Raw genomic sequence first — 26,804 nt, forward strand, 5'->3', positions numbered from 1 at the left:
TGACAGTACAAAAGTGCTTCCTGATGTTTGAATTTAACCTCCTGGTTTCCTGTTGGTGTCCACTGCGTCTTGTCCTGGTACTGGGAACCACTGAAAGAGCCTGGCTCTTTTCACTCTCCCTACAGCTATTTATACAGATTGATAAGTTCCCTACAGGACTGGTTCAAAATGAACAGTCTCAGCTCTCAGCCTCTCCTCATAGAAGTGATCCAGTTCCTTAATCATTTTGGTAGCCCTTTGTTGGATTCTTTCCAGTATATCCACATTTCCATCATACCAAAGGATCCAAAACATGACACATATTCCACGTGCAGTTTGACCGATACAAACTAGAAGGGAAGGATCACCTCTCTTGACCTACCCTGTCTAATGCATCCTGGAAAACAATTAGCCTTTTTAGCAGCAACACAGAACATTTGGAAACTACTGACTGAAGCAAATTAATCTTAAATTCACAAGGAAGAAAACAAAGAATGGAAAATACAGAAGAGGGAAAAATGCATGCTCTTCCTCTGAAATAAGTAAATGTGAGAGAGTGAAACTTCCCCTGTGTTTTCAGAAAGAAGTAAATCATTTGGGTACCTTAATCCATAAGACACTGTCCTAGTTAACAAGAAAAAGCTATTTACCAATACTCTACTCTTATGTCCAGTAAATGTAGCTATCTTCACCAAACAAGACAGTTTTCGGCACTTCACTGGGCAGCTTCACTGATAGAAAACATTTGGACATTTTCTTTCATCAGCACAGTTTCAGCATATACATATTTTGAAGGGTGGGGGGTTGGGGGGTGAGAAATTTGGTGCTCGCACTCTGCTCCTGATTAATTTATTTGGAACAACTCAGGCAGTGATTTACCTGATGGATCATCATACAACCTCCCTCTGTGTTCAACCAAAGCAGCTAGTTACTGAAAAATTTAAAGTTACATCAAGAGATAATTTCTAGCAGAGACATAGAGCACTTGATAAATTGATGTGATGTTAAAAAACCTCCTCAGGTTTTCAAGGAAGGTATAACATCAGGAAATGTTTTGGTTCACTCCAGAGAAAGGAAGAACAAAAGGACTATAGAAATCTCCAGTTTAACTTCCAGTAAGTAAGAGGCAAAGTTTGTTTGCCTTGAGGGGTTCTATTATAAAAATGCAAGCTGGTTAACACAAACATGGCTGGTGTCTATGTAATTCTTACCACATACCTTAGGGAGTTCCACATACTGAATATTTTTATATGAACTAAAGTCAGAAGAAACACCAGAGTCTGCAGCAGAACCAATCTAATAATGAAAACACAACTGTGAGCAGCTATTTTCAACATTTTTCATCAAAATGAAATGGCATGCAAACATTTAAAGTGGGTTGGGTCATTTTATGGATCCATTTAAACTGCCATAACCCTCTTCAGAGGAATACTAGATTTATTTCTTAGTTAGATGAACATAAAGTAAAACAGATCTAGGTACAATAAACATAACACTTGTAATAAACTCTCTTGTACTTTTTGATTGGATTTCTTCACTTAGTGCAATATTTGCTTAACAGACAAGGCACTCCTCCATCCAGAATATTATCTCAGTCAAATGAGAAAAAAATCAAAATTTACTTAACTTGTTGGTTTTGAAGTGTCTCTGACACAAGTGGCTGCTTCTCTTCAAAAAGCTACAAGAAATCAGCCCAAATACGTCAAGAGTCCGTGTTACAAACAAATCTGTTTCTATTTCTCCTACTTGACTTCTGTTTTATATTCAACATAAATCTTCTGATACTATCATACTTCTAGTAAACAGGGAAGTAATTAGAAAATCTGGAGCACTCCCAGGCAGATGGAATAAGGGGCTTTAATTTTGTTTTCTACAGTTTGCAATCCATGGATGCAGAAATTTCTGTCTCTCCCCTATTCCAAGTCCACTAAAGAACACCAGCAAGAATCTATTATTACAGTGCATATTAAGTTTGTATGTTTTGGTTTCAATAAAAATTGCAAAAACTCACCTCTAGTAATTCATCTGCAATCTGTAACCTGCCATCTTTGCCAGCTTCACCATTTGGATCGGTTCCCACTATACAGACATTCATCCTGGATTGGTCTTTGTTACCAGCAAGACTAAGGCCCAGACCAGTCTTTCCTTTCCCTAGCTCATCCATGTGTAGTTCCCCCGGTAGATTTCCATAGCGCTGTGTAATCTTTTCTAAATGTAAAGGTGGGAAACAGAGGATGGATTTGCATTAGAGGCAATAATCTTTACTCCAATAACACCATCAGGTAATCAGTATATTATATATCACAGCCATTGGTTACCTACAGTAACTGAAATTCTGGAAGTAGTCCTGAACATGAAACGGAATATTTAACAACCAAAAAATAAAAAATAAAAAACCTCATGAGAATGAAGTAGTTCGAACTGGATACCTCATATTTTCCCTTACATTCCTAATTCAGCAATGATCATTCAAAAAAATTACCACAAAGGATAGGCTTACTCCAGCTGTAACTGAACTCATCTTCTGAGGCTTGGCTGGAAGATGACCATGAAACATCACAGCTTATTCCTGAAAACATGGATGATGGAGGCAGAGGGAAGTTACAAAACAAAGTCTTGTCTGGCTCTGAATCGAACTGACCATAAGCCTGTGGAGAATAAGAAAAAGGTAATGGCTAAGCAAATGCAGACTTATGTGTACAGCAAGACAGTGTACAAAAGCATCAAAAAAGCAATGACTATGGCTTTGAAGTTTAAATACCAAGCAGCTGGAAGCTCAAATGTGTAACACAGCACAGAAAAGCTGCAAGAGATCAAAGATGGAAACAAACACTAGGCAAGGTAAGAGACAACTTCACACCAAAATGTATTCAGAAGCAAACAGAACTGACAATTAAAGCCCAATTTAGAAAAGTTTTATGAGCCACTTTATAGGTCAGAAAAAAGCATCTTTAAAGACTTACATTTTATTGCCATGTTTGTAAAAGACTCATACTGTATTTTATTTCTAAAACCTGCCACATGTATTTTTTTTTCCTGTGGTATCTTTTGGAAATCAAATAGGAGAAAAGGGAGCTGAAACAAATAACTTAGTGCAAAAATGCAATACAATTTAAAACCAAAATGAAGAAATCCATGATAAACACCTAAGGAAGGTATTCATGCCTGAATATCACAGAATCATAGAATAGTTTGAGTTGGAAGCGAACCTTAAAGGTCATCTCATCCAACTCCCTTGCAATGAACAAGGGACATCTACAGTTAGATCAGGTTGCTCAGAGCCCTGTCCAGCCTGACCTGGAATGTCTGCAAGAATGAGGCCTTCACTATATCTCTGAGCAGCCTGTTTCAGCAATTCACTACCCTTTCTGTAAAAAATCTTACCTTTTATATTCAATCTAAATCTCTCATCTTTTAGTGTTAAATCATTTCCCCTCGTGCAGTCACCACAGACCCTGCTAAAGAGTTTGTGCCATTCTTTCTTGGAGCTTCTCTTTTGACACGGAAAGGCCACTATCAGGTTTCCCTGGAGCATTCTCTTTTCCAAGCTGAACAGCCCCAGCACTTTCAGCCTGTCCTCACAGGATATCATCATTATGCAGCTATCCATACCCTTCAGTTGTTGATAAGTATATCTGCAACAGAGTGTTTATTTAATACTATCTTCATAGCTCTATTCTCATAATTTCAGTTTTCACTATCCTCCATTACCAAGCCTGAAAATAACATTTCAGATAATGTCTGTAGGAATTAGAAGCACTGAAATGCTTTATCAGACCTCAAAGTGCACAGAACAACAACATACACCTTAGACAACAATCTACTTTCAACTTACAGTGTTGAAAAGTCTGGAAAGTTAACAACTTTGGGATACTGAGATTTAAGAAAGTACTTATCTCAAAGAGAAAATGAGTTAATTTCATTCTCTGTACACCCCGAAGAAAACATAAATGATATATTTCAGTTCCCTCATTCTGCATTTGCTTGAAAAAGACTACCCTTTCATTAATAAAGTTTGCTTGGAGTGTAATGAAGAAGTCATTAAGTATCAAAAGCCTAGTAAATGTTAAAAAGGCACCCAAGCCAGCAGTTTAGATTTAAATTTGATTAAAAAAGGCTATGCCTGTGCTTGAAATCCAAGGCAGTCTAAGACAATGTATTACAAAAATATTTACAATTTTTGGAAATTATACTCTAAAACATAAGCATCAACTGATGCAGCAAAATTACAACAAAGAAATTTTTACCCATCAGAAACAGAGAAGAGTGAAAATACCAGTCTTTAACAGCAAAAGTACTTTTTTCTAACACCAGCATGGAGAAAAGCTGGTGACAGAACTCTACTTTAGTAGGGGTGAAAAGGAGGGATGAAAAAGAGTGGAGTTCCAGAAGCACTGTAATGTTTTCTTTCTGAAGATATGAAGGAAAAGGCCAAGGGTGTTATTATGCAATTCAGACACAGGGGATCACCTTCTGCCTTCAGAACTCAGCCTGTCACACACACAGCTCTAGCAATTTGAGCTGGCCCCCCAGTTTATGTACATAAGACTCCTGCTCTCTGAATCGAGCCACACACAAAAAAAAACCTAAAATACTTTAATTCATGAAATACTCATAGTGTGACATGGCACAGTATTTCACACTGCACTATTCAAAATGCAAAGCATCATATAGTACATGAACCCATTTGGCTGTCAGGGTCACTGATCACAGACAAGCAGATACTAAAAATGGCATCTGGAGGAGTACCACTTTGAACAGAGGACACACAGGCGGAGGAATAAGCAGGATTCTGAAAGGTATCACAGGTCATGTACAAATGCACAGTACATGCATGAAGTATCACCTCCTCACCAGAATCAAGACAAACCTTGAATGGTGTGGGAGCAAAAGTGTTAGTTGGGGAACAACGGAAGGTAACTCTAATTGGATTTGACACCTCCTACAGCAACAGAAATCAGCAACTCATACAGTACCTTTGGCAATACACATTGTTACTGATGAACAACTCAACTTCATTTTACTAACTGCAGCAAATGTATTATGTTGATTTATAAATTAAAAATGTATATATTTAAGGAGTTACTAAATACCTTGCTTTAGTAAGCTTTCTTAGTGAACATGAACCTTTGGTCACTGCTAAAGAAACTGACAGAGATAACAAAAGACAATTCTTATCTCAATGCTTGGACTGCAAAAACAGATTTTTCTCTAAAAACATACAACTTTTTCAGAAATATTTTTGAAAATACAGAAGATACAAATCAGCATTTATGTTAAACTTCCTTTCCTCATAGCTGAAACAAATAGAGATTTTAAAAATGTACATGCAATTATATATCACATATCACAGAAATCTATTTTACATTTAAGATAGCCAACAGACTGAGACATGGAAAAACAGGATGCAATCACTCCCAGTCACTTACTGTTTTAAATCAGAAATGCATGCACAAATGAATTCATTTATTTATTTATTACTGTGTTAGGTTAATTCTGTCTCCAACATGAATCACATATGGTAAGTACTTGTCACAATTTTTTTTATTCTTTTTCCAAAGATGAAGGTATCCTGTCCATGCTCCATTAAAAGAATTTTGAAGGAGAAAAGCAAAAGTATTTTCAGCACCATTAAATAAAGGCAGACAATACTTCTTGGGATGTCACTGCTGGAAAAAAACTTATTTGCTTTGTAGTTTGTGCTAATCAAGCGAGATCTAATTATGGTACTTTTGCATGGACACATAAGGGTAGATAAACAGCATCTGCTCTGTATTTTCCATGTGCATGCTCAAGAAAAAAACCCTGACCCTCCTGTGTCCTAGCCCACGAAATGCAAGAAGTGTAGTATTCAGCAGCACAAGCAATGTAAAATTTACTTGCTGTGGTATTTCGACAATTTTGCCCAAGTATCTCAGTATGTGGGGTAAACTTCAACATCAGTTATTTAATTATACAACTGCAGATTCTTAGATGAGAATAAATGCAATTCTTAGTAATAACATAGTACAAATCTAGGCTTAGTTTTATTTTGAAAACCACACAAGTTCTCACTCTTTGATTTATGCATCAAGGTAAAATATTCAAAGTGCCCTTTGCAAAATATAAGGCATAGTAATATTAGACATCTCTGACTTTACACCTCGCTTTGTATCTGTGCACAGGAAAGTGTGATTTACTGAATTTTTATTTTAATAAGCTAGTCTTGTTAAACAATACAGGGTAAGATAGTTCCTTGCTATTAGTTAACAAAAGAAATTATTTTACATGAAATTACATCCTTTGATTTTATTTACATCTTTTATACTGCTATGCAGTTCTAGTATTGTATTCTATTTTAAGATCAGAAAGAGAAAACAGTCAATATGTATCTAAAAATAATTTACATAATAAGTGCATCTCTCTGTGGTTTAAATATCTGGCTTCCACAAGCCTTGTGTTGCTGGAAAATAAGAAACATACTAAATGGAATGTGAAAGGTTTACAACAACAACTAACGTATTTACATCATGGTATTTAATCCTGATATATGTTGCAGTTATTTTCTTAAAGTACGTAGTTCTGTTCACCATTTCTGAAATTGGGAATGGACTACTAAGCATTTAACCTCAAATATTGTTTGCAAAGCAAAATGTAATATAATTTGATAAGACAACACATCTTGGTTCTACAGTGTCCTCAGCACAGAGAAGGTACAGATCTGTATGAACAAGCTCTCTTCAGTGGCAAGCCACTCACAGTAAACAAGCAGTTGCTCTACATTAAAAGATTTTCTGTTTAAACATATAACTCACACTTGACGTCATCTTTTGTGAAGAAAAGTTTGGGAAAAATAATTTATCAGTGTACTGGTTCTATTACATTTTCAACAATACATCAGCCACTGCAAAGATTATCAACTGTATCTTGATTAATTTTACACAGCTAAAATAAGTACCATGAAAAGTTTGTTCACAAAAACAAGTCATAGTAAAAGAGAAAACAGATCAGCCACAGTAATTGAAAGCCATGCCTTCTATATTTTTTTCATGATGGCAAAGCACCTAAAATGCAACTGCTAGTGCTAATTCTAATCTATGCACCTGTACTGTATTAATTTGGGGTACTCACAAAGCTAAACTCTGGAGCACTTGAGTTTGTCTACACAGTTATATTTTAAACAACGTGCATGAAGTATGTCTTCTTCCACAGAGTCAAGCAAGTAAAACATACACAAAAATAAAGGATATTTTCCCTCTTTTTTTTTCTTTGCAAAATAATAATTAAAAAAAAAACACAGCATAAATGATTTGATTTATGTGTGTGTGTTCTGTTTATTAATAAACTCAGGATGCTGAGATATCAGATATGAATACTGTAAAGCATAATGCTGTAACAGAATGTAACAGAATGGCTGGACCATAATCTAGGTGACAGGTTAACTCTTACTCAGAAGTACATGCTGCAGGATAAATACAAAACAGATTTCATACATAACTTTGCAAGCAAAATTATTGAACTAGCTTCTCACAATCCATTTGCATTATTTGAGATATTCCAGAGTATGCTTCAGACCTCTTTAACCTCTAACAGTAGCCTAAATAAAATAAGAAAAAAGAAAAAGGGACCAATATGGCTCATTAGCAACATGTCACTTGAAAATGACTGCCTTGCAGCACTACATTAAATATAGCAACTGCATGCAGGCAGTTAGATATCTGAGTAACTGCACATGAATGAAGACAGGAAATTCCTTTTAAGATCTTATTATGAATTATAGATGCACATTTCAGTGATGATGACAATAAATATAATGCCACTGACAAAATATCACAATGCAAAGCTTGTGTACAGGAAAGACCATTCACAATGTTTCTGCTCACAGAGAAACAAAGGCTTGTTAATAAACATTCAAAAAACAACCAGCAAAGGAAGAAAAAAAACAAGAACTTCAATAAGAAACAGAGCATTCTCTAAATATGAAAAGCAATGGAATAACTCCCAACCCAAACAATGGACAACAGATTCAGAGGTGACCATTTTGTTCACATCACTGCAAATGCAAAAATACTACCTTAATGTAGTATCCTGAGTATTGGTATCCAGCATTCATCAGATCACTTTCATGCAACTTTTCCTTAGATGACTGACAATAAAATGAGTTAGTAGTTTTCCGCTCACAGAGAGCAGAAGCTGATGAAGAGATATAAAGAGCTTCTGGCTGGAGAGACAGAGTTATGAAACATCTAGTAAATAAATATGCAACTTAAACAGACTTTCTACAAAGAGGAAATTTAGTTTCTAGTGATTAAACTAACTGTATTAAAGCTTTTGTCTGCAATGTCCATGCAGCTCAGTGACAAGAACCTTCCATGTAGTTCTACATCCTTTCATTAATGTTCAGGAAATATTTTAACAGATCTTATATTTCTGCATGCGCTCCTCTGACATGCTGTCAATCTCTAAGAGTTGATTTTAGTAAAGACTCCTACTCTGCCCCCCCAAGAAATTATTATTCTTGAGGCTTTTCAAAATAGTTTGAGGATGGCATGCTGAAGAGTAATTTCAAATCCAAATCAATTTCATTCTAAATGGAAAAAATATTTAAATCAAATCTGTGTTCCTGAAATAGCTAAGAGGGAACATTCAGGATTAAATATCCCACACCCAAACACCACTACCTTGATAATACATTCCATATCTCTTCTCATATTCTTTATGCTTACCTTTGGTCTGCTTATAATGCTCTGTACCACAAAGACTACTGGATTGCCTGCATTCTGTATGACTTCCATAGCTTGTTCATGGCTGGCATCTCTGAGGTTAATTCCATCCACCTGTAATTGGAAGGCCTCAATATTACAAGAAGCTGCAAGAATCATGAAGCAACTCCAGACTCTGATCAGAGAACTTCAAGTAAAACTTAAGCCCAAATCTCTGTTACTAGTAGAAAGGTTTCTAATGACTTCACCTCATGTCCCTTACACATAGCTTTGAGATTTCCCAGAGCACTAAAAAGACATCAAATAAATGCTCTCCATAGTAAAAAAAAAAAAAAAGGGAGGGGGGATAGGGGGAGGGGGGGACTTCTGCAATCATGGTTCATGCTCATTATGTTTTCCCACAGACAATGTAATAAAAGAAATACAGCATTATGAATAGAGCAGCAGTATTTGTTAAATAACACTTCCTGTAAATTGTCTGACAATAACACACTTCCCCAGTATCTAATAAGATTTAAAAACTGAAACTTTTAAGTGCTGTAAACTTTCATTATGGGGTATTATGTCATTATAGAGTACTTTTACTTTTTTTCTTTCTTTTCAGCCTTTTTTTTTTAACAACCATTAACATCATAAGTTCATAAGTTCATAAGTTCATTTTTTTTTAACAACCATTAACATCATTTTAATATAGAGATGTGTTCAGCTGTAAGACATTTCCCAGGAAGCTAAATTTTTAGGTCAGAGCTGAAGAGTCATCTCTCTTCTGAAATAAAGAATGACTAATGAAAAAAAAAATTGTTTGATCGCTTCTTTTCTTGCTTTCAGATGTATCATTGTGTATAACAGTTTGTCTTGCCATCTCAGCTAAGAATATGTTATGGTGAAGTTAGCATCTGTAAAGCATTCTCACAGTGACCACAGTAAAAGCTAGAAGCTAAAGCAGATCGGTTATTTGTTAGTGGCAATTCTTGCACAAAAAAGTTACATAATGAGGATTACCCCTGCTGCTTAGTAGCTAACACCATCTTAAGATCATAAATAAATAAATACGAGATAAAGTGTTCTAAACCTGTGAGGAATAAACAGTATCACTACAGCTCTGCAACTTCCCACGCCTGAAATATTAGATGCACTGGTATAAAGAAAAGCCTAAAAATGCCTCAACTCAAAAAAATGAGACCATCCATTCAGAAATAGTCACATGAATATACACTGCATACTAATTTTGCTCACCCACATCAACTTCTGCGAGCACCATTCTCAGGGACAAGTACTGCATTCATAAAAATCCAGATATTTAGTTACAACAAATAATGATTAGTTTTGTGGCCAGCACATAAAATACAAGTAACTTGTTTTAAACTGGAAAATCTTCCATCTTGTCCTATATTGTTGTCCTATATCTGTACTAAATTCATCTTTCTACATGTCATCATGAAGAAAACAGCACTTTTCTTTATTCCTAAAATGCACAAGAATGATGAGGACTGTGTAAGACTTAAGGGGGAGATAAATTTAGCACTTATTTTAGTGATTTTTTGTTCTTCAGGCATCTGTGTTGCTATCCAGGATGCAAATGTAAAACTTTCTAGTTTACCAAACCTTTTCCTTTACGTTCTGGATCTATGAAATGTAGGTAGAACTACTAGCTCTGCAGGCCACTGCACACACAGACAGCCATTTATGCTTCGGGCTGTAAATACAATTCAAACTGTCTGCACAAAAACATCAGTAGATGGCGCTGCTGTGTTTGCAACACAGCAGCACACCCTGTACGGCTCGAGGTGTGCCAGCACGATCAGTCGCAGAGCGGTCAGACCAGGAGCAAACAGCTATTTCAGCGACTCCTGAGATGCTGGGGGTACTGTAACTGAAAAGCATTTGGTTGGTACCTCGACAATCCGATCTCCAGTTTTCAGCATTCCGTTTCTGCCAGCTGGACTGTCTTCCAGGATGTGTTTGATAAAGATGGCTCTCATCACTTCCCCTCCACTCAGGCAGCTCCCCATCCCTCGTCCTCCAGCAATACTGATCCCCAATGACTCGCCAGGCTCTCTCCAAAGTTCAACCCTGTTGTTAACAGACAAGAAGCAAAAAATATGAATTATAAATGTGACAGTGCCAACCACCGGAGACCCCAAGATAGTCGTGATGACTTAAAAACATTCAAGAATAACTTTGATTTTTTTTTTCTATTTTGGTGAGTGTTATCTATAATGTTATTCAGAAAGTTGTAACTGCTATTGATTCCATTTACTTTGATTTCTAATTAAAACTTTGAATCCTCTTCAACTCCTCTTACTGTATCGCAGAGTAAACCTATAAAGACAAATTTACCAAAGCAATTAAGTAAGCATTAGACCGCAGAGATTTAGCCCAAGAGTAATAAAAAACAGCAATGAATTACTTCTGTAACGCACAATACAAATAAAAAGCAGTAATTCTTTTTTCTTATTCCTCTTAAACTGTATCCCAGATTTCAAAAATTTGGGGTATTGTACAAGATCTATACTTACTTTCTGGGCTGGTTCCAGCTACTGAGAGCTGTATTTTGAATGAAAGCTGCATTTTGAAGTTCACTTTCTTCTCCTTCCCCCTCTTCATGCTTCTGAAGCTCTGAGATTTCCATGACACTGAACAGGAACATAAAATTCATCTTGAAAAACACAATAAAATTTCTGTCCCATGCAAAATTTCAGGTACTGAATACTGTCAGCATCAGTACTATATTTCTACCAGAAATAGAATTCTGCAAGGATTTCTATCCGTACCCAGAATTTCCTTATCAGAAACCTATCAGCATATGTATCATAGAAAGGGATTTCCAAAGCATTCATCTCTACTATTAAGTTCCATCAACCAACAACTACAGATTTAAAGAGCCTGTATGTTGAAGCTAGAGCTTAATCAAAGCTGAAGATAATTACTTATTGTTAATAATAAAAACCACTAATTATTATTTATTACTTATAATAAAATGATAACCTCAGAATTAAAAAAACATTACTGATTTTGGATATTAATAAAAAATAATTAGTCATTGAATATTTTGGCCTGTAACTAATGAATTTTTGAAAGCAACAGAAAGAATGGCAAAACTAATTCTCTGCAAGTATATATTTTGGATAGAATATCGATGTCAAATTCTCAGATCAGAAGCACTGAGTATTTGTGGCAATACATAAATCAAACTGCATGGTATTTATAAGAAATTTAGGATTGGATAGCACACAGTCTCTTTACTGGAGAGAACTAATAGTTGTAAAATAGTTTTATAAAAATTGTCAGAAAAATTTTCTAGCCGAAGCCAAAAATCTATTCTGATCAACGTTTTATTTAAATGTGTCTATTCTGAAAGAAAATTAACCATCTTTCAGCTCTAATATAAAATAAAATATAAATTATAAAATAAAACTTAACATCCAGAATTACACAAAGTACATGCAAAGAGTTAGATCTGAGACTTCCACAGGAGAAAAAAGGTCTTTTGACTCATCAGGCAGCTCATGAAGGAGAAATTACTGGTGTAGTTTCCTCTGACTGTTGTTCCAAACTGGTTCTGTACTTAGATAAACTTTCTGCTTGCAATAAAATGGACATGTTTAAAGTAATATGAAGACTTCTAGTCATGTCTGTAGTGGGTGTGAAGAGTGGATATGTGGAAATTACTGAAGACATATAGGCACTGACTTCAAAATCACCAAAACCGCGTTGATGAAAATAAAGAATCAAATAATTTTTTAGCTTGTGAAAACTATGCATTTGTGATCAAATTAGACAGCTGAACTGCTCGATTTTTTTTATCAGTTACCACATTTAAGTAAATGACGTTTTGAGAGCAACAAGTATGTAACAGAGATAATTCTGTTTCAGTCAAAACAGACTCCTTGCACTAAGACAAATAGTAAAACATCTGTGAAGTGAGAAGCATCATTATCATCATAACAGCTGGTTGAATATGTTTCTAGAAGATAAAATTGCAAAAGGTTTTGTACTTTCAACAGAGATTCTCTAGGTGTTTCAGGTTTCCATGTTTCCATGCTTTTAGTTAAAAATACTGTGTGGGTTTGGATATATAAATGTGCTGCAGTGTATCAAGTAACCTGCAGGGAGTAATCCTATGCCTAACTCCTTCCTCCATATCACCATGCACATCCAGTCAGCTTGAGACAGTTGTGTTCCACCAGCTAAATGACATACAGACTCCTGAAGCCCTGCTATAATTCAGTCAGGTTTGAAAGCCAGAAAGAGAAATGGCACAAGAGACTGCTGAGAGAGGAACAAAGAAGATTTAGGCATGAAAAATCTTTCCTGAAAAATTTCCTCTATGGGTAAAGAGGCACTATGATCTGAACAGGCCAATTCAAATGAAGGACATAGCCCTAGTATAACCAGGCTTTGTCGTGTCAGAAACCTTCGACTGTCCCACAGGCAGCTTAGCTTAGGTCAAAGTCTGACAAGAACTAAGTCTGATGGAAAAAGAATACATACACAAAAGTGTGTCCTACCATCCACCATATGGATGCTGAAAAGGAAGAACTCACTAGTTTTTCTGACAGAAATTTCTAAATTGTCTGCACTGTCAGACTATAAGGCTTTTTCTCCTACTTGTAATTATTAATTTCTCAGCCTTGGCATTCTTTTTTCAAGTGATACGTGCTTGACAGAAAGTATGTTTCATTCTGAAATGCTGAGGAGTTAACATTCAGTGGGAAACAAGCGCTCAGTGGAAGATCACTGATTCACGTGTGCTCCGTGATTACAAAGAAACAGGCAAGAAATAGAACAGCTATTTCATGTAGTCTAGCAGCATAATGGAGAGGAAAGAGGGAAAGGAATATAATTATGATTTCAGAAGTTCTTCAATTTTAGCAAACAATCACAACCACTTCTCAGCTATTTTCAACTCCAAATGTGTAAAGTTAGAGCAAAGTGCAAATACTGTGCTCACAAAACTCCCACAGGGCAAATGCTGCTGTGGAAGCTCTACCTTAATAAGTCCGTAAGGATGCTCTGCCACTATAAAAGCCAAAACAAGTACAAGCTGTATTTCAATAAAAGAAAATGCATCACTCATCCAGTTACATTCATTGATTTCATTCCAATTGAATGCAACAAATTTTACTCTACAAAAATAAGTTGGAAATAATGTACTTTTCTTTGAAAGGCAGCTGCATTAAAGAAACTAGAATTGCAACATTCAGACAGCATGCTCCTCTTTTTATTTTTTATTTTTTTAAATATCCTTTGTGGGCTGGACAACCTGGCTCCAAGAACAAGTACCTTATAAGAGACAAACAAATAGAGACTTGACAGGAGCATTAGGGACAGGATTAGGAGTTATAAATGGAACTGATTCAGAAATGCTGATGAATAAATTAGCTATGCGACTAATGCAGTATTGACAAATTAATGCAGTAATTGACAAAATTGTGACAACCTTTACAATCTTCTCTAATAGCACTAGTGAATTTTAAGGAAAGTATTACCAAAATGGGAAGAGACAGAGAAACAAGACCATGAATTGATAGTAGGCGTGCTATATAAAACTAATTATAATTATGGTTAAATAGAATCATTCTAATCTCTGTATGTTTAATTTTATTAAAATTGTTGGATGTGATTTCTCTTATTCAGCACCAGTCATATCTCACCAGTTTATAAAATATAATCATACAGTGTTTCAGAAATTGTCACCAGTGCCTATTGGAATGAACACATTCATTAGTGAAGCAATTATTGTTACATCAGGATTTGATTGAAATTTTGGTTGAAGCTCAGTCTACCATGACACAAAGGAGACAAACAGAGTCCACAAATAAAAAAGCGAATAAAAGAAGATGAGAATCATCACTGGTGGAATGCATTATTTGAACAGTTTCCCACTGCAACTGGCATTCTGAATAAGTTGTGTCATCCTATTATTGTTCTTTTCGTACTAGTTCTGTTAGTTTTATGTTCTCTATTGTATTGCTCTTTTAGAATTGGATAATATTGAAATTACTAGCAATCTTAGTTTCCATAATTAGTGCCCATGAGAATGCCTTAAAGGTAAACCCAAATCCTCTTCAGGAGAATAATAAAATAATCTAGCAGATAGGTGTCTCTGCTAGATTAAAGAAAATGGGAGAATTGATGCAGAAAATTGCAGGAGTCAGTTACAGGAGAAATGTAAAAACATGATACAGTGAAAGAGCACAAGATAGACCAAGGACTCTGGGCAGACATAAGACAGACCAAGTACTCTAAATAAAGATAAGATGTTATGATGCAAGCAGAACCCAGAAACGGTCAGAGGGGAGCCCCTCCCAAAGAGGTAAAAGGTAGACAGCAAGGAGCCTTCATTCAACGACCACCATGAGAAGTTCCCTCCCCACCCTTCCACCCCCCCAAGTTGGATGGCACAAGCACAAGGAGGAGGGACAGTATGCAAAGGAGTTCTTGGAAATCTGTTGAATATATATGGACTTGGCTTTTACATGTAATGAGCTTTTGCTTGTCAGTATGCAAGCTAGGCAGAATGATCCCCCTTGCACCTGGCACATGCACACTGCTGAATGAACGCATACCTGCTTTATAACCTAACTCTGGGTTACAGAGTTTGATTCTGCAAGTCAAGGGTCTGTCCTCTGCTTTCTTATATGCCCCCGCCATAGGTATGGAAAGGTCTCCTTCAGGTCTCCCTGAAGCCCTCTCTTCTCCAGGCTGAACATTCCCAGCTCTGTCAGCCTGCCTACATAAGGAAGGTGTTCCACCCCTCGGATCATTTTTGCAGCTCTTCTCTGGATTTGCTCTAACAGGTCCTTGTTGTCCGTGTCTCTCCCATACTGAGGACTCCACATCCAGATGTAGTACTCCAAGTAAGATCTTAGGAGCACAGAGCAAAGGGACAAATTACTTTTTGTCATGGAAACATAGCTTTGTAATTAAAACATTCCTCCTCAAATCACTTTTTGGAGCCACTCTGGTAATCATTGTTATTATTAATAATTAAGGTACTAACTTCACATTCCTGTGTGGAAAAAAGGAATCTTACAAGCACAATTGAGGGGCTGTACATCTTTCTTTTCCAAGGCTGATACCAAAAAAGATTCAGTGCTTGCTTACTTGAAAGGCCAGCACTTAGATCACTAAATCTGCATGATGGTTTACTACATCAGCTCTGAAAAAATGTTTATTTAGCTCTGAACTTCTCTCAGCAAACAGGAAGGATTATCATGATACAGTGCTATCCTAACTCCAAATACTTGATTCAGGGTGTTTTCACCCCTTTCTACCATCGTATTTTTTCCAATGCCTTTTTCTTCCTTAAGTGTAAATTTCTGAAAAGTTTACTTATGCTTATAGAGTAGATTTGTATCATAATCATGTGGCCCTGTCATTTTTCCTGCAAAATCTCTTTGGAAACTGTGAAAAGACTTGGTCTTTCACTTGCTTGAAGTGCAAATACTGGTTTCACTTCAAATTCTAATCATGGGAATGCAGTGAAGAACATAAACATAAAATGAAAGCCAAAAATCTTGTTAGAATGTGAATGGCTCAGAAGTTCTTACAGAAAGAAGTAGATTCATAGATTCATAGATACATTAGGTTGGAAAGGACCTACAAGATCATCTAGTCCAACCATCCTCCTAACACCATCCCTACCCACTAAACTACTAAATCAAATCCCTTAGCACCTCATCTAAACGCTTCTTGAACAGCGCTAGGGATGGTGCCTCAACCACCTCCCTAGGCAGGCCATTCCAGTGCCTGACCATTCTTTCAGAGAAAAAATTTTTCCTCAAATCTAATCTAAATCTTCCCCGGCACAACTTGTGGCCATTCCCTGTCATCCTGTCATTATTTATCAGGGAGAAGAGGCCCACCCCCTCCTCACCACAACCCCCGTTCAGGAAGTGGTAGAGTGCAATAAGGTCTCCTCTGAGCCTCCTCTTCTCCAGACTAAACAATCCCAGCTCCCTCAGCCGCTCCTCATAAGACTTGTGCTCCAGACCCCTCACCAGTTTTGTTGCCCTTCTCTGAACACGCTCCAGGGCCTCAATGTCCTTCTTGTAGTGAGGGGCCCAAAACTGAACACAGTACTCGAGGTGCGGCCGTACCAGAGCTGAGTACAGGGGGATGATCACCTCCCTGCTCCTGCTGGCTACACTATTTCTAATACAGGCCAGGATGCCGTTGGCCTTCTTGGCCACCTGGGCACACTGCCGGCTCATGTTGAGCCGAGCATCAACCAACACCCCCAGGTCCTTTTCCTCTCTACATTCTTCAAGCCATTCTGCCCCAAGCCTATAGCATTGCATGGGGTTATTGTGGCCAAAGTGCAGGACCAGGTGAAGCACATGAATGTTCACACCTAGTATGAGATTTGGTATCACAATTGTACCTGGAACACTACTAAGAATATAAATCAAAATTTAAAATCACACAGCAAAAATGGAGCAACTTTAAAAGGATAAGCACAAAATATGGACATATCTTTGTTTCATCATGTAACTTTGACACTAATAAGAGACTTCACAGAAAAAATCATGCTGTAGCATTTGGATATTCAAGAAGACAGAGACATACACAGTAATTGACTTCAGTCATGGAAGTTGGAATTATAACAGTTTTAAATCTTACAAGAATAATCAATATTATATTTTATCAACACTATTTGGTCATATTCACAACAGCAATGTCGGTAAACGTAATACACTATATAAGCAGGACCTAGTATCTAAGCAGGCTAGTATAAAATCCTAATGCCAAATGCACTACAGGTTAGACAATTAAACATACCAATCCTAGTTGATACCTTGCCTGCTTTCTCTCAGAATGACATGACTCTTTTAAGCCAACATTTTTCCAAGGAAGAAAGAAAAGCTCTGCAGTCCATTTTGAATGGACAGAAACTACTTACCTGCCAACACACTGACACCGTACTGACCATTTTCAAACCTGCCCCCTGAAATAATTAGAGGCTTTGACAACAGCTCCAGGAATTTCATTAGCAGTCCACGTTATCATGGATTTCAGAAAAAAACATATATATATATTTTTTTACTTGTAAACCCAGCATTCATTGGTCTGGACCACCACCCATAAGCTCAGGAACACTTCATTTTTAGATGTTAGATATATGGGTAGTTGTGACATCTACCAAAAAATACACTTTCTGAATTTTAACTTTTTAGTAAAAACTGAACTCAAGAAGAAACCTTTGTATTAAGCAAGTGGATTTTTAAGACTATAAAATGCTTCAAATTTTAAGAAGTGCTCCAAAGAACAAACGTAAGTGCACTTGAGAAACAGGTCCTTCATATATACTAATGAAAACTTGGAAGTGACTTCACTAAACACACTGTTAATCACAGAAATACAGTTGTTTTTTCAAATATTGCTTTTCTGTATTAACATCGGGTTTCGTACTTCCAGTATGGCAGCCAAAGACAAAATTCATTACAAACATCTTTTCTGTCTGATGAAGTCACTTGTGCAGTGGCCAGGATAGTGAACATTTCAGAAGCAAAAATACCTCTGAGGAAATTCTTAATTTGTTCAGCAGCTTCATACTGGAAATACAAACTCTGACAAATCCTACCACTTCAATAAAGCCAGGATAAGGTAGTAATGATGATGGTTAAGTAATCACAGAACTAATTTTTCTAAGAACATCCAAAGCCAATTACAGAAGTGCTTTTAACTTTCAAACTCATGGAGCTGTAATTTCATAGGAAATTATTAATCTGAAATGGTAGTTCAAAGATAAATACAAATCATAAAAACATATAAAATTTTGGTTTTGAAAATATGCATGAATCTAAACAAATTTTGATTATTAGACTTTTCCTACTTGAGTTAATATTCTAAATATACCTACTTCATTTCTGGTCCAGTGGGTGAACATGTCCTTAGCATGGCCCAGGCTTGTGCACTGGTTAAGTTAGTGGCTGATTCTTCATTAACAGGCTGGATGCAGTCTCCCACACTAAAACATCCATCAGGACTTATTGTCCCTCCATGGATGACACTACAAACTTTCATTCCTGTGGCACCTTCATCAGAACTTACTGTCATCCCTAGAGTGAGAAAGTCATGAAACAGGTAAGAGTTAATATCTTCTTCAAGCCCTAGCTCTGGGTGACAAGAGAAAGTAAAGTAATGTCAGACTGGGAAGGCAAAAGACAGTCACATGACCTGCCAAAGTCAACAAGCCTAACATTGTCCTTGTTCTACTTGTATTTCCTTCTTTCCAACAGGAGACAGGAGTTACAAATCATAATCACAGTGTCTTCATTTCACCTTACATCATTCCATATATCAGCTTGAATATAAAAAAGTAAAAGACAGTAAAAATCAAATAGATCTCATACAAATAATCAAATCATTCCTAAAACAGTTAACTTTATAATTCCTCTGGGTGGTTCATCAAGTTTACTTGCCAAATCTCAATTTTGTGATGGTTCTTTTCAGAAATAAATAAATAAATAAATAAATAAAGATTAAATTATAAACTATGAGCATGGAACAGTACTGCACATTTCTTAATTTTCTGCAAAAATTAAGGCAGCCAATTGCTTAGGCCTAAAAGAGCATGACTTCTGCAATAGCCTGTGTACTACTAATACACAGAGTCCTTTATTTAATTTACATGACAACCCTACCTGTGGTGCAGCAGGATTCTACGTTTCCTGATTTATATGCATCATTTAACTCTGTGTTCCTTTCACTAATGGGAAATGAGACAGCAGTGGTCTTCCCTTTCTTCAATCACAGGGAAACAAGGGTGACTTGCTTTTGGCTCTTATTTTCACAAGTCTTTGTGACTGTTCTTACATACATGAGTTCGCAGGGCAGCTGTTTCTCATTATGACACTTCCAGGAAAAGATTGATCTTCACTAAGGGAAAGGTACCTGAGGACCCAAAACAGACTTCTGCTCCTTGATACCACTGTGGACTTACACTGTCTTAATACTATCAAGTTTGTTTTCATTCCTTCTTGTGCACTGATGAATGTGAATGCCTTTTCTTCCAAGAAAAAGCAGCTGAAGGAAGAATACCTTTTAGAGCAGAATTTTCTGAAGGAAGAAACAGTGAGCACTCCTCTTGGGCTGTCCTGATTTTTGCTGTAAACCTCAAGCTAGCAAGTAATGGGAGTGGAGTTCTATCTTTGCAATTCCTTATCATCTTGTCCAGACTGAGTGGAAGGATAATGATCTCCAAAGCAACAGTTAACCAGATCAAAGCCCCCAAAGGCTTTGATATGAGAAAATTCTAATCATTTATATACTAATATGGCTATCTGAGTACTTTACTCCAGGAACATAGACCTTGGGACACAGACTGCATAATAGTAACTGGCTGAAAAGTTTAGAAAGCAACTATAACCTATCAGATTCAGCAAACCATGTGAACACATGCCTATACAATTGTCTCAGAGGAGAAGAAAAAAAGCATTAAAAATACTGCTAGCATTTAAAGAACAAAACTAAATAAGATTTTCACTTGTGTTTTTCGAACTTCCAGAAATACAAAATCTCTTATTAGTGCTTGCTCCTTGTGTTCACTTGCAATTTTGATCAACACTGTTATCCAAGCTATAAGAAGGTGGTGCTGCTTGCAAGAAACTACTCCCTTAGCTTCTTAGACAAAATAATACACACATATCTCTATTTTGGTATGTAGAAGTCACATTTTATCTCTTGGAAAAACTGCACTTTTGCAATGGGACTTTATTAAACCAATGAAACAACGTGATGTTTCCAATATCTGGAGTTTTCTATTTATGATTTGAGAGGGAATGTCAACAGTGATGTTCTATACAAAAGTGCTCACAATATTATAGTATCATGAATCATGACATGCCATCTATCTCAGCCAATTAGGAAGTTCTGAACTATAGCATTTTATCAAAAAGGGCTTAAGGGCTTCTGTCAGGGTGCTTTCTGCAGACAGTACATCTCTATTTATACTTGAAGCCATGCAAAAATTAACACTAAGATGCACTCTGACAATGCCTGAAAGTCCTCAAGAAGAAAAAGCACTTGTACTCTTAATCAAAACAAATGAACACATAGGCCCACGCCAGGAGGGGAGCAACATTGTCTTTTGCCCCAAACCTTCCACGAACTGGCTGTGATTCCTGTACTTGCGCTTACCCAAGCCTCACTGCCATGACAGTCATACCAAGAACCTTAAGAGGACAACAAAAACTGCTTCAACCTGCTGTGCCTGTTAATGCTAAAATGCACCTCCAATCAGTATGTTCAGGGAGTTGCAGATTGCAGATCGTTAAAAAGCAAAAATTCTCTAAAAATACTATAGATAAATGTATTCATTATCTGATTTTTTAGAAATACTGAAACTTAAGATGAAGTGAAAATCAGTAGAAAGAAACTGAAAAGCTTGTTTAGATCTTTTTGTCTATTCTCAGAAAACAAGGTGATTTCATGTTTACATACATTTGAATATAAATCTCTGTGACCAAAGCTTTTCCATTTCAAAATACAGCACTTACTGGCCCCATGTTGTTGTCTTTCCATGTCTTTCCACTGTATTATATACAGACACAATAAACAATGTATTAAAACTGTACTGTTAATATTTAGGATCAACTAAATTCCTTACAGGAAAAAAAAAAATTTCAGTGAGAACAGCCACTTTATTTTCTCTTAAAGGTGACAGCAAGTAGATTCACTGCTGTTATAGCCAAATAGAGCAAAAGAAGCAGACAGATACTGTGTTATGCCTTCCCATTTAAAATGAAAATGTTTACTCCTCACTACTAGAATGAGAAATAGAAAAGAAAAGCAGAAAGACATGTTTCTGTACAGGTTAAAAAAAAAAGTCATTTTACCTAGAGTAGAATTGATTTCAGCAATTGCAGTGGTCTCCTCAAAGACACTTTCTGATGTATCTGAGGATGTTAAACTTTTGTCCATAGTCAATAAGCAGCTAGATTCCATTAAGACTTCTTTATCCTAACATGAAGGAAAATAACATCAGTTCAGAATACAGATATAAAAATATGCATGGACACAGACTTCAGCTCATCTTACCTTTTACCAAAGCTGTGAGTGTAATTAATACAGATTCCCTACATGGTCACCAGTAAAGTCAGTCCATTAAAGATCAAACTGACATATTTGTTTTAGCTATGTATTGAAGAGAATCTATTGCAAAGTACATTGTTAATTTACAGAGACTATTTACTGTCTTAAATTACATTAGTGGGATGAATTCAGTGGCTTGCTGACTCATACGCCTGAGATGCCTGACAATCTCCTAAGTAACAAAGTCAATACAAAACTGTTAACTCTTTTAAGACACTGAAGGGAAGGATTCAAAGCAGGTCATAGTGACGGCCTTATGAGGAAACATTATTTGAACGGTCTTCATGTGTGAGATGAACTGCACAAATCTATATGAGCACCTGGATGTAAGACTTTCAGATCATTTCCCACTGGTTTTCCACACCTGCTTTTCAGCTCTGAACCTCCCCTATTTGCCCACTTCTCTGAAGTTAACAGAAAAGCCTTGCTCTGGATCCCCACGCTGCCCAACAAGTATACTATGCTCCAGCAGTGACTAGAGCTGCGAGGTATGAGTAGACTTAAATACACACATTATTTCCAGACTCTGGGAGATTACTTTGTGAAGCCCTAAATTATCTTCTGTTTTTGGCTAGGTCTACTAAATACCTAGGTTTTGGATGTGAGATTCCACATTGTACTCTTCACATTTACAGCCAAACAGTCACAAGTTCTAGCTGATCAGTACGAATTTCAGAAGATTCAATGGTTTAATAACTTGCCATAGTTTGTTGGGTTTAAAAAAAAAATAGTTTTCCAGTGGCATCAATCTGTGTGTTAGTATTTTGTGCAAATTCTGCTGTTGTCTGAGATTCGGTCCAAACTGTTATGTTTTCACTTATATTTTGTAAGTGAACACTTACATGTTGGATATCCAAAATATCCTCAGACTCAAATTCTTCTTCAGTTTCAGTTTCCAGGCCTCTGTCCATGACAGTATCTTGTTCTCTAATTCTCTCGTTCAGATCCACATTGTATGAACTCATGGTAGATAAATGATAATCTGTATAACCTGAATATTCCTGTCCACCAATCTGTTGAAAACAGGAGACAATAAACAATCAGGTATACTAAAATGTAAATTTCATGCTGAAATCGTAAAGAGAAACTGATCTCACAGAATCTAATCTCACAGAGTTTAAACACGTTTGTTTTAACATGAGTATTTTCAGTAGATTCCTAAAAGCATTTTACTTCGGAATTTTTCTGACTTCTGAGACAAATTATTTTATTTTATAATACCACAAATCAGTGATTACAAAGTTACTTCTGAAGGCTAAATTCTAATGTTCTATCAATCAGTAAATCTTCACTAAGTTAGCAAAGCAGTATCCATTCACACATTCACAAGTGAGATGCAATTCACTAATTGGCAATAATTTACTAAAATTAGAGCATATAACTGTCTTTGTCAGGTGGAAAAAATTTGCAAGACCAAGGTTTTCATTCTCAAATCAACTCCCAGTTAAAAGTAACTTCAAAGAGGTTACAGAAAACCATGCAATTTTATTTTCCACGAAACCAAGAAGAAATCGGTTTTTTTTCTTTTTTAAGGGAGGAGGGAGTGGGGGTTAAATATCCTTTCCATACAAGGAGAGAATAGTAAAAACTCAGTCAAATCTCAGCAAATATATTAACACATTTTGAAGTGTGACGGCTCTGAAATGCAACGATGCAGTTAGCAGAAGTTTAGCTAGTGTCACTATCCAAATCAGCAGTACCAGGACTAAGTTCTCTGTACAAAATTTGTTTACACTTTCAAGAGTATCTGATCCCCCTTGTCAAGTATTTTTAAAGGATTTTAATAACCACAAGCTTCTGAAAAAATACTGAAATCCTCTCTCGCTTCCAAAAGTAATTAATTTTACAAACACATAGGCTATTAGGTATTAAGAAGATACAGCAAGGACGAAGAGGTTATATGCAAAAGTTCTATATCATTGTTTTGGAATCTTCTTTGAAATGCAGCAAATCTAGTCACAAGAATTTCTACCTTTATCTGTCTAAGATTTTATCCACTGCTTCCATTAAGTCTTTTATTACATTTCCATAAAATGAGAAAACATGATTCTCTAATTTATTTTCCAGAATATATTGGAGGTATTTTGCAATGTTTTTCTCCCACACCCTTGGAATTTCTTTTTCTTGTATTTGACAAAGTGCATACGTGCTTGTTCTGTCCCAAGACCAGATCAAAAACAGTTTGTAAACAACTGGGTTAACTAACATCCGAGAAAATAACTGAGCAAGGCCTAAATTGTACTAATCTGCATGATGTAATCAATGCAATTACCTACTTTATGATGACTAGAACACCAGGACTACAATCCATTTAAATGAACTCATAAAGCTTTGAAGAGTGACAGAATATACAACTTTTGTTCTGTTTCATATCCATTTTTAGATGGATCTCTCAGTGAGAGTATGTTCATTACACAGACAGTATTCAACACTTTTTCCTTATGTCATACATTCATATTAAAATAGCAACATATACCCTTTTTAAATTTATTCCATTTAAAGAAAAGCCAATGCTTTAATTTTTGAAGACAAACAAGACTTCAAGTATTTGTAGTAATAGCTGCACATGACCTCATTAGAGCAATACTCTGACCTAAAATTATTTTTCATCAGCTATCTTTAAAGTGATGGCAAAGGCATTCATAATCTGCAATTTGACTGTCTCTGTAGTCAGAAATAGCTGAAATATCTCAGTATTCCTTGTAGCATCTAATGGTACTATTTTTAACAATTCTTTTATTGCATTTTACTGCTTCCAAACTTTTCTTTTACAGATTTCATTGCTATGTTTACTTTGCTGTGTTTACTTTCTGAAGTACTTCATAACTGCACATTATTAAAAGTTACTTGCAGAGAACTTAATACGCTCTTCATACTAGTGCAAAGAGAAGAACAGTGGAAAGTCAGGCTATCTTTAAAAATAAAAATGAAATTAAAAAAAGAAAAAGAAAAGAAAGAAATGGAAACCAAAGCCTTCTTTAAGTTAATATCAAAAATTAATTCAGACTTAGTATACTAAGTCTCAAAATGCTGTATTACATAAACCCTGTACCTATCTCATAAAATGCTTCTCAGCATGAAAAATGCATAATCTATTTAAGTAACAATTAAGGGTTAACAATGCAATCTGCCTCCCTGGCATAGCAGAGATGTGCTCTTCTGTAGACTGGGAGAAGCTACTAGAAGATGAATTTAGCTTTTCAGTGAGATTGCCGCGAGGGTTGAACATGTTCGGGGATAAGGGATAAAGGAAGATACTGTAGCTGAGGCACAAAGGCAAAAGTAGAAACTACTCTATTCAAAACCACTGAGTGCAAAACCCAAAAGAAATTCCTACATTGTTGCTTTCAAAGATAATCAGTTCTAGGAGAAATGACTCAGAAGACCCTGCATTACAGAAATAAATCTACGGATTGAAAAGAGAAAGGAGTATGAAAAGCTACTGAGAGAATAAAGCCAATCCTAATACAAACAATCACATGGGTATGTTACCTACAGGAATAAAGGTAGTAATAGTCTTAAGAAATTTAACTGCATTTATTAAGCTTAAATAGAAATGATTAGCAATTAGAGATTTGATATGCTACAAATTTAAATACAGTACTATTACAAACAATTCATTCAAGAACACTGTAAATTAATTAGTAAATACATAATTACTAAGCAGTAAAAAAGCAAAGCTCAGGACAAAGATTTAACCTTTTCATATCTAAAACACTATAGAGTTATGCAAGTGTTTCATATTAATATTCTTTAATAGCCTCTGAAGAAATACTGATTATGTTTCTGCAGAAAACTGATCACTGCAGCTTACAAATACCTCACAGTACTTTCTCTGGTTATACAAAGCACAGCCCAAGTTTTCAACCTTCCAGCTGCCACTCTCCCACACAGATAGCTTGCCAGTCACAAAGTGCATGTTCATTTCTACTCAGCATAACACAGAAGTTGTGAAATTCAAAACCAGATGAAATATAATCAGATTCTAAAAAAGCCCACCTGTAGGACAAAATCCAAGTAACATGGGTAGATAGCTCTGTGTCCCTAACAATTTTTGCACATGGCCTACCAGCATGTACATCTGGCTGGCCTAAAGCACAGCAAATGAATACAATTTGCTTTTTCCTATTTATTTGGTTACAAGACCAGAAATATTAAAGAGGCATTTCTAATCTTTTTAAAGACTTTTTCATGTTTTTCTTTAAGGAAAACAGTGTTTTTCTTCAAGGAAAACAGTATTTTTCTTAGGATTTTTTTTTCCTTTTGTTAAATAAATTCTCTGCAAGCTGAACCTCAGATAGACTTAGACTCTCCATTACTTCTATGTGACTGAGAGGGAGGCACTGGATAGCAGCTCACCACTATCACATTAACTGGCAGTTTTTTCAAGATACTGACCTCATCCTTGCGGTTTTCTCCAAGCAAACAGATCTCATTCACCTCAAGAGATCACAGAATCACACGGAATCACAGGATGACATGAAGAATTGCACACTATTTAGTAGAAGACAATGAATAAACATGAAAAAAAAAGAGAAAAAAACCCATAAACTGATTATTTTAAAATTATTTATGTATTTTTTTTACAAAAAGCTCAAATGGAGATTTTCAGCCCTCAGTATCCACTCAATTTGGTGTTCAGAACAAGCCACCAAGATATATTTTGAGCTGAAGGGGCTCAAAAATTATGGAAAGCCATCTTACAAATCTCACATACTCTGTCACTTCATAAAACCACTGAATAAAACATGGATGAAATAAATATGAAAACAAACAATACTAGCTGACTTTCTCCTGGAAACAGATATATTAAGCAAGAAAACGTATGGATTACATTTACTTCTCCCAATCATGCAAACCAAACTCACATCTTCATTCTAAGAACATAATTTAGAAAAGTAAACAAACAAGTGTTTACTCTCTTCACTGTAAGGGATATCTCTAGTAAACCTAAATGCTTTTGCTAGATATTCTTCTTTCACGGTCTTCAATGTTATTTGAAAAATCAGCTATGAGCTGAGA

General features: G+C 36.0%; 1 protein-coding gene across 1 annotated transcript in view; it reads right to left on the reverse strand.

Moving 5' to 3' along the window:
- Positions 1-25,701, reverse strand: part of LOC136051220 (multiple PDZ domain protein-like) — a 43,916-nt gene extending 18,215 nt beyond the window's left edge. The window contains exons 1-11 of the mRNA XM_065740550.1: positions 25,603-25,701; positions 22,625-22,795; positions 21,527-21,650; positions 18,550-18,748; positions 11,201-11,317; positions 10,577-10,754; positions 8,685-8,795; positions 2,480-2,627; positions 1,991-2,187; positions 1,607-1,657; positions 1,198-1,275 (exon numbers count right to left, since the gene is read on the reverse strand). Coding sequence (XP_065596622.1) covers positions 1,198-1,275; positions 1,607-1,657; positions 1,991-2,187; positions 2,480-2,627; positions 8,685-8,795; positions 10,577-10,754; positions 11,201-11,317; positions 18,550-18,748; positions 21,527-21,650; positions 22,625-22,795; positions 25,603-25,701 — 1,473 coding nt within the window. The remainder of the gene's footprint in view (positions 1-1,197; positions 1,276-1,606; positions 1,658-1,990; positions 2,188-2,479; positions 2,628-8,684; positions 8,796-10,576; positions 10,755-11,200; positions 11,318-18,549; positions 18,749-21,526; positions 21,651-22,624; positions 22,796-25,602) is intronic.
- Between the last annotated feature and the right edge of the window lie 1,103 nt (positions 25,702-26,804).

This window comes from Cyrtonyx montezumae, unplaced genomic scaffold (genome assembly GCF_038088225.1).
Source record: "Cyrtonyx montezumae isolate F1298 unplaced genomic scaffold, pur_monq_1.0 scaffold_29, whole genome shotgun sequence".
NCBI classification, from domain to species: Eukaryota; Metazoa; Chordata; class Aves; order Galliformes; family Odontophoridae; genus Cyrtonyx; species Cyrtonyx montezumae.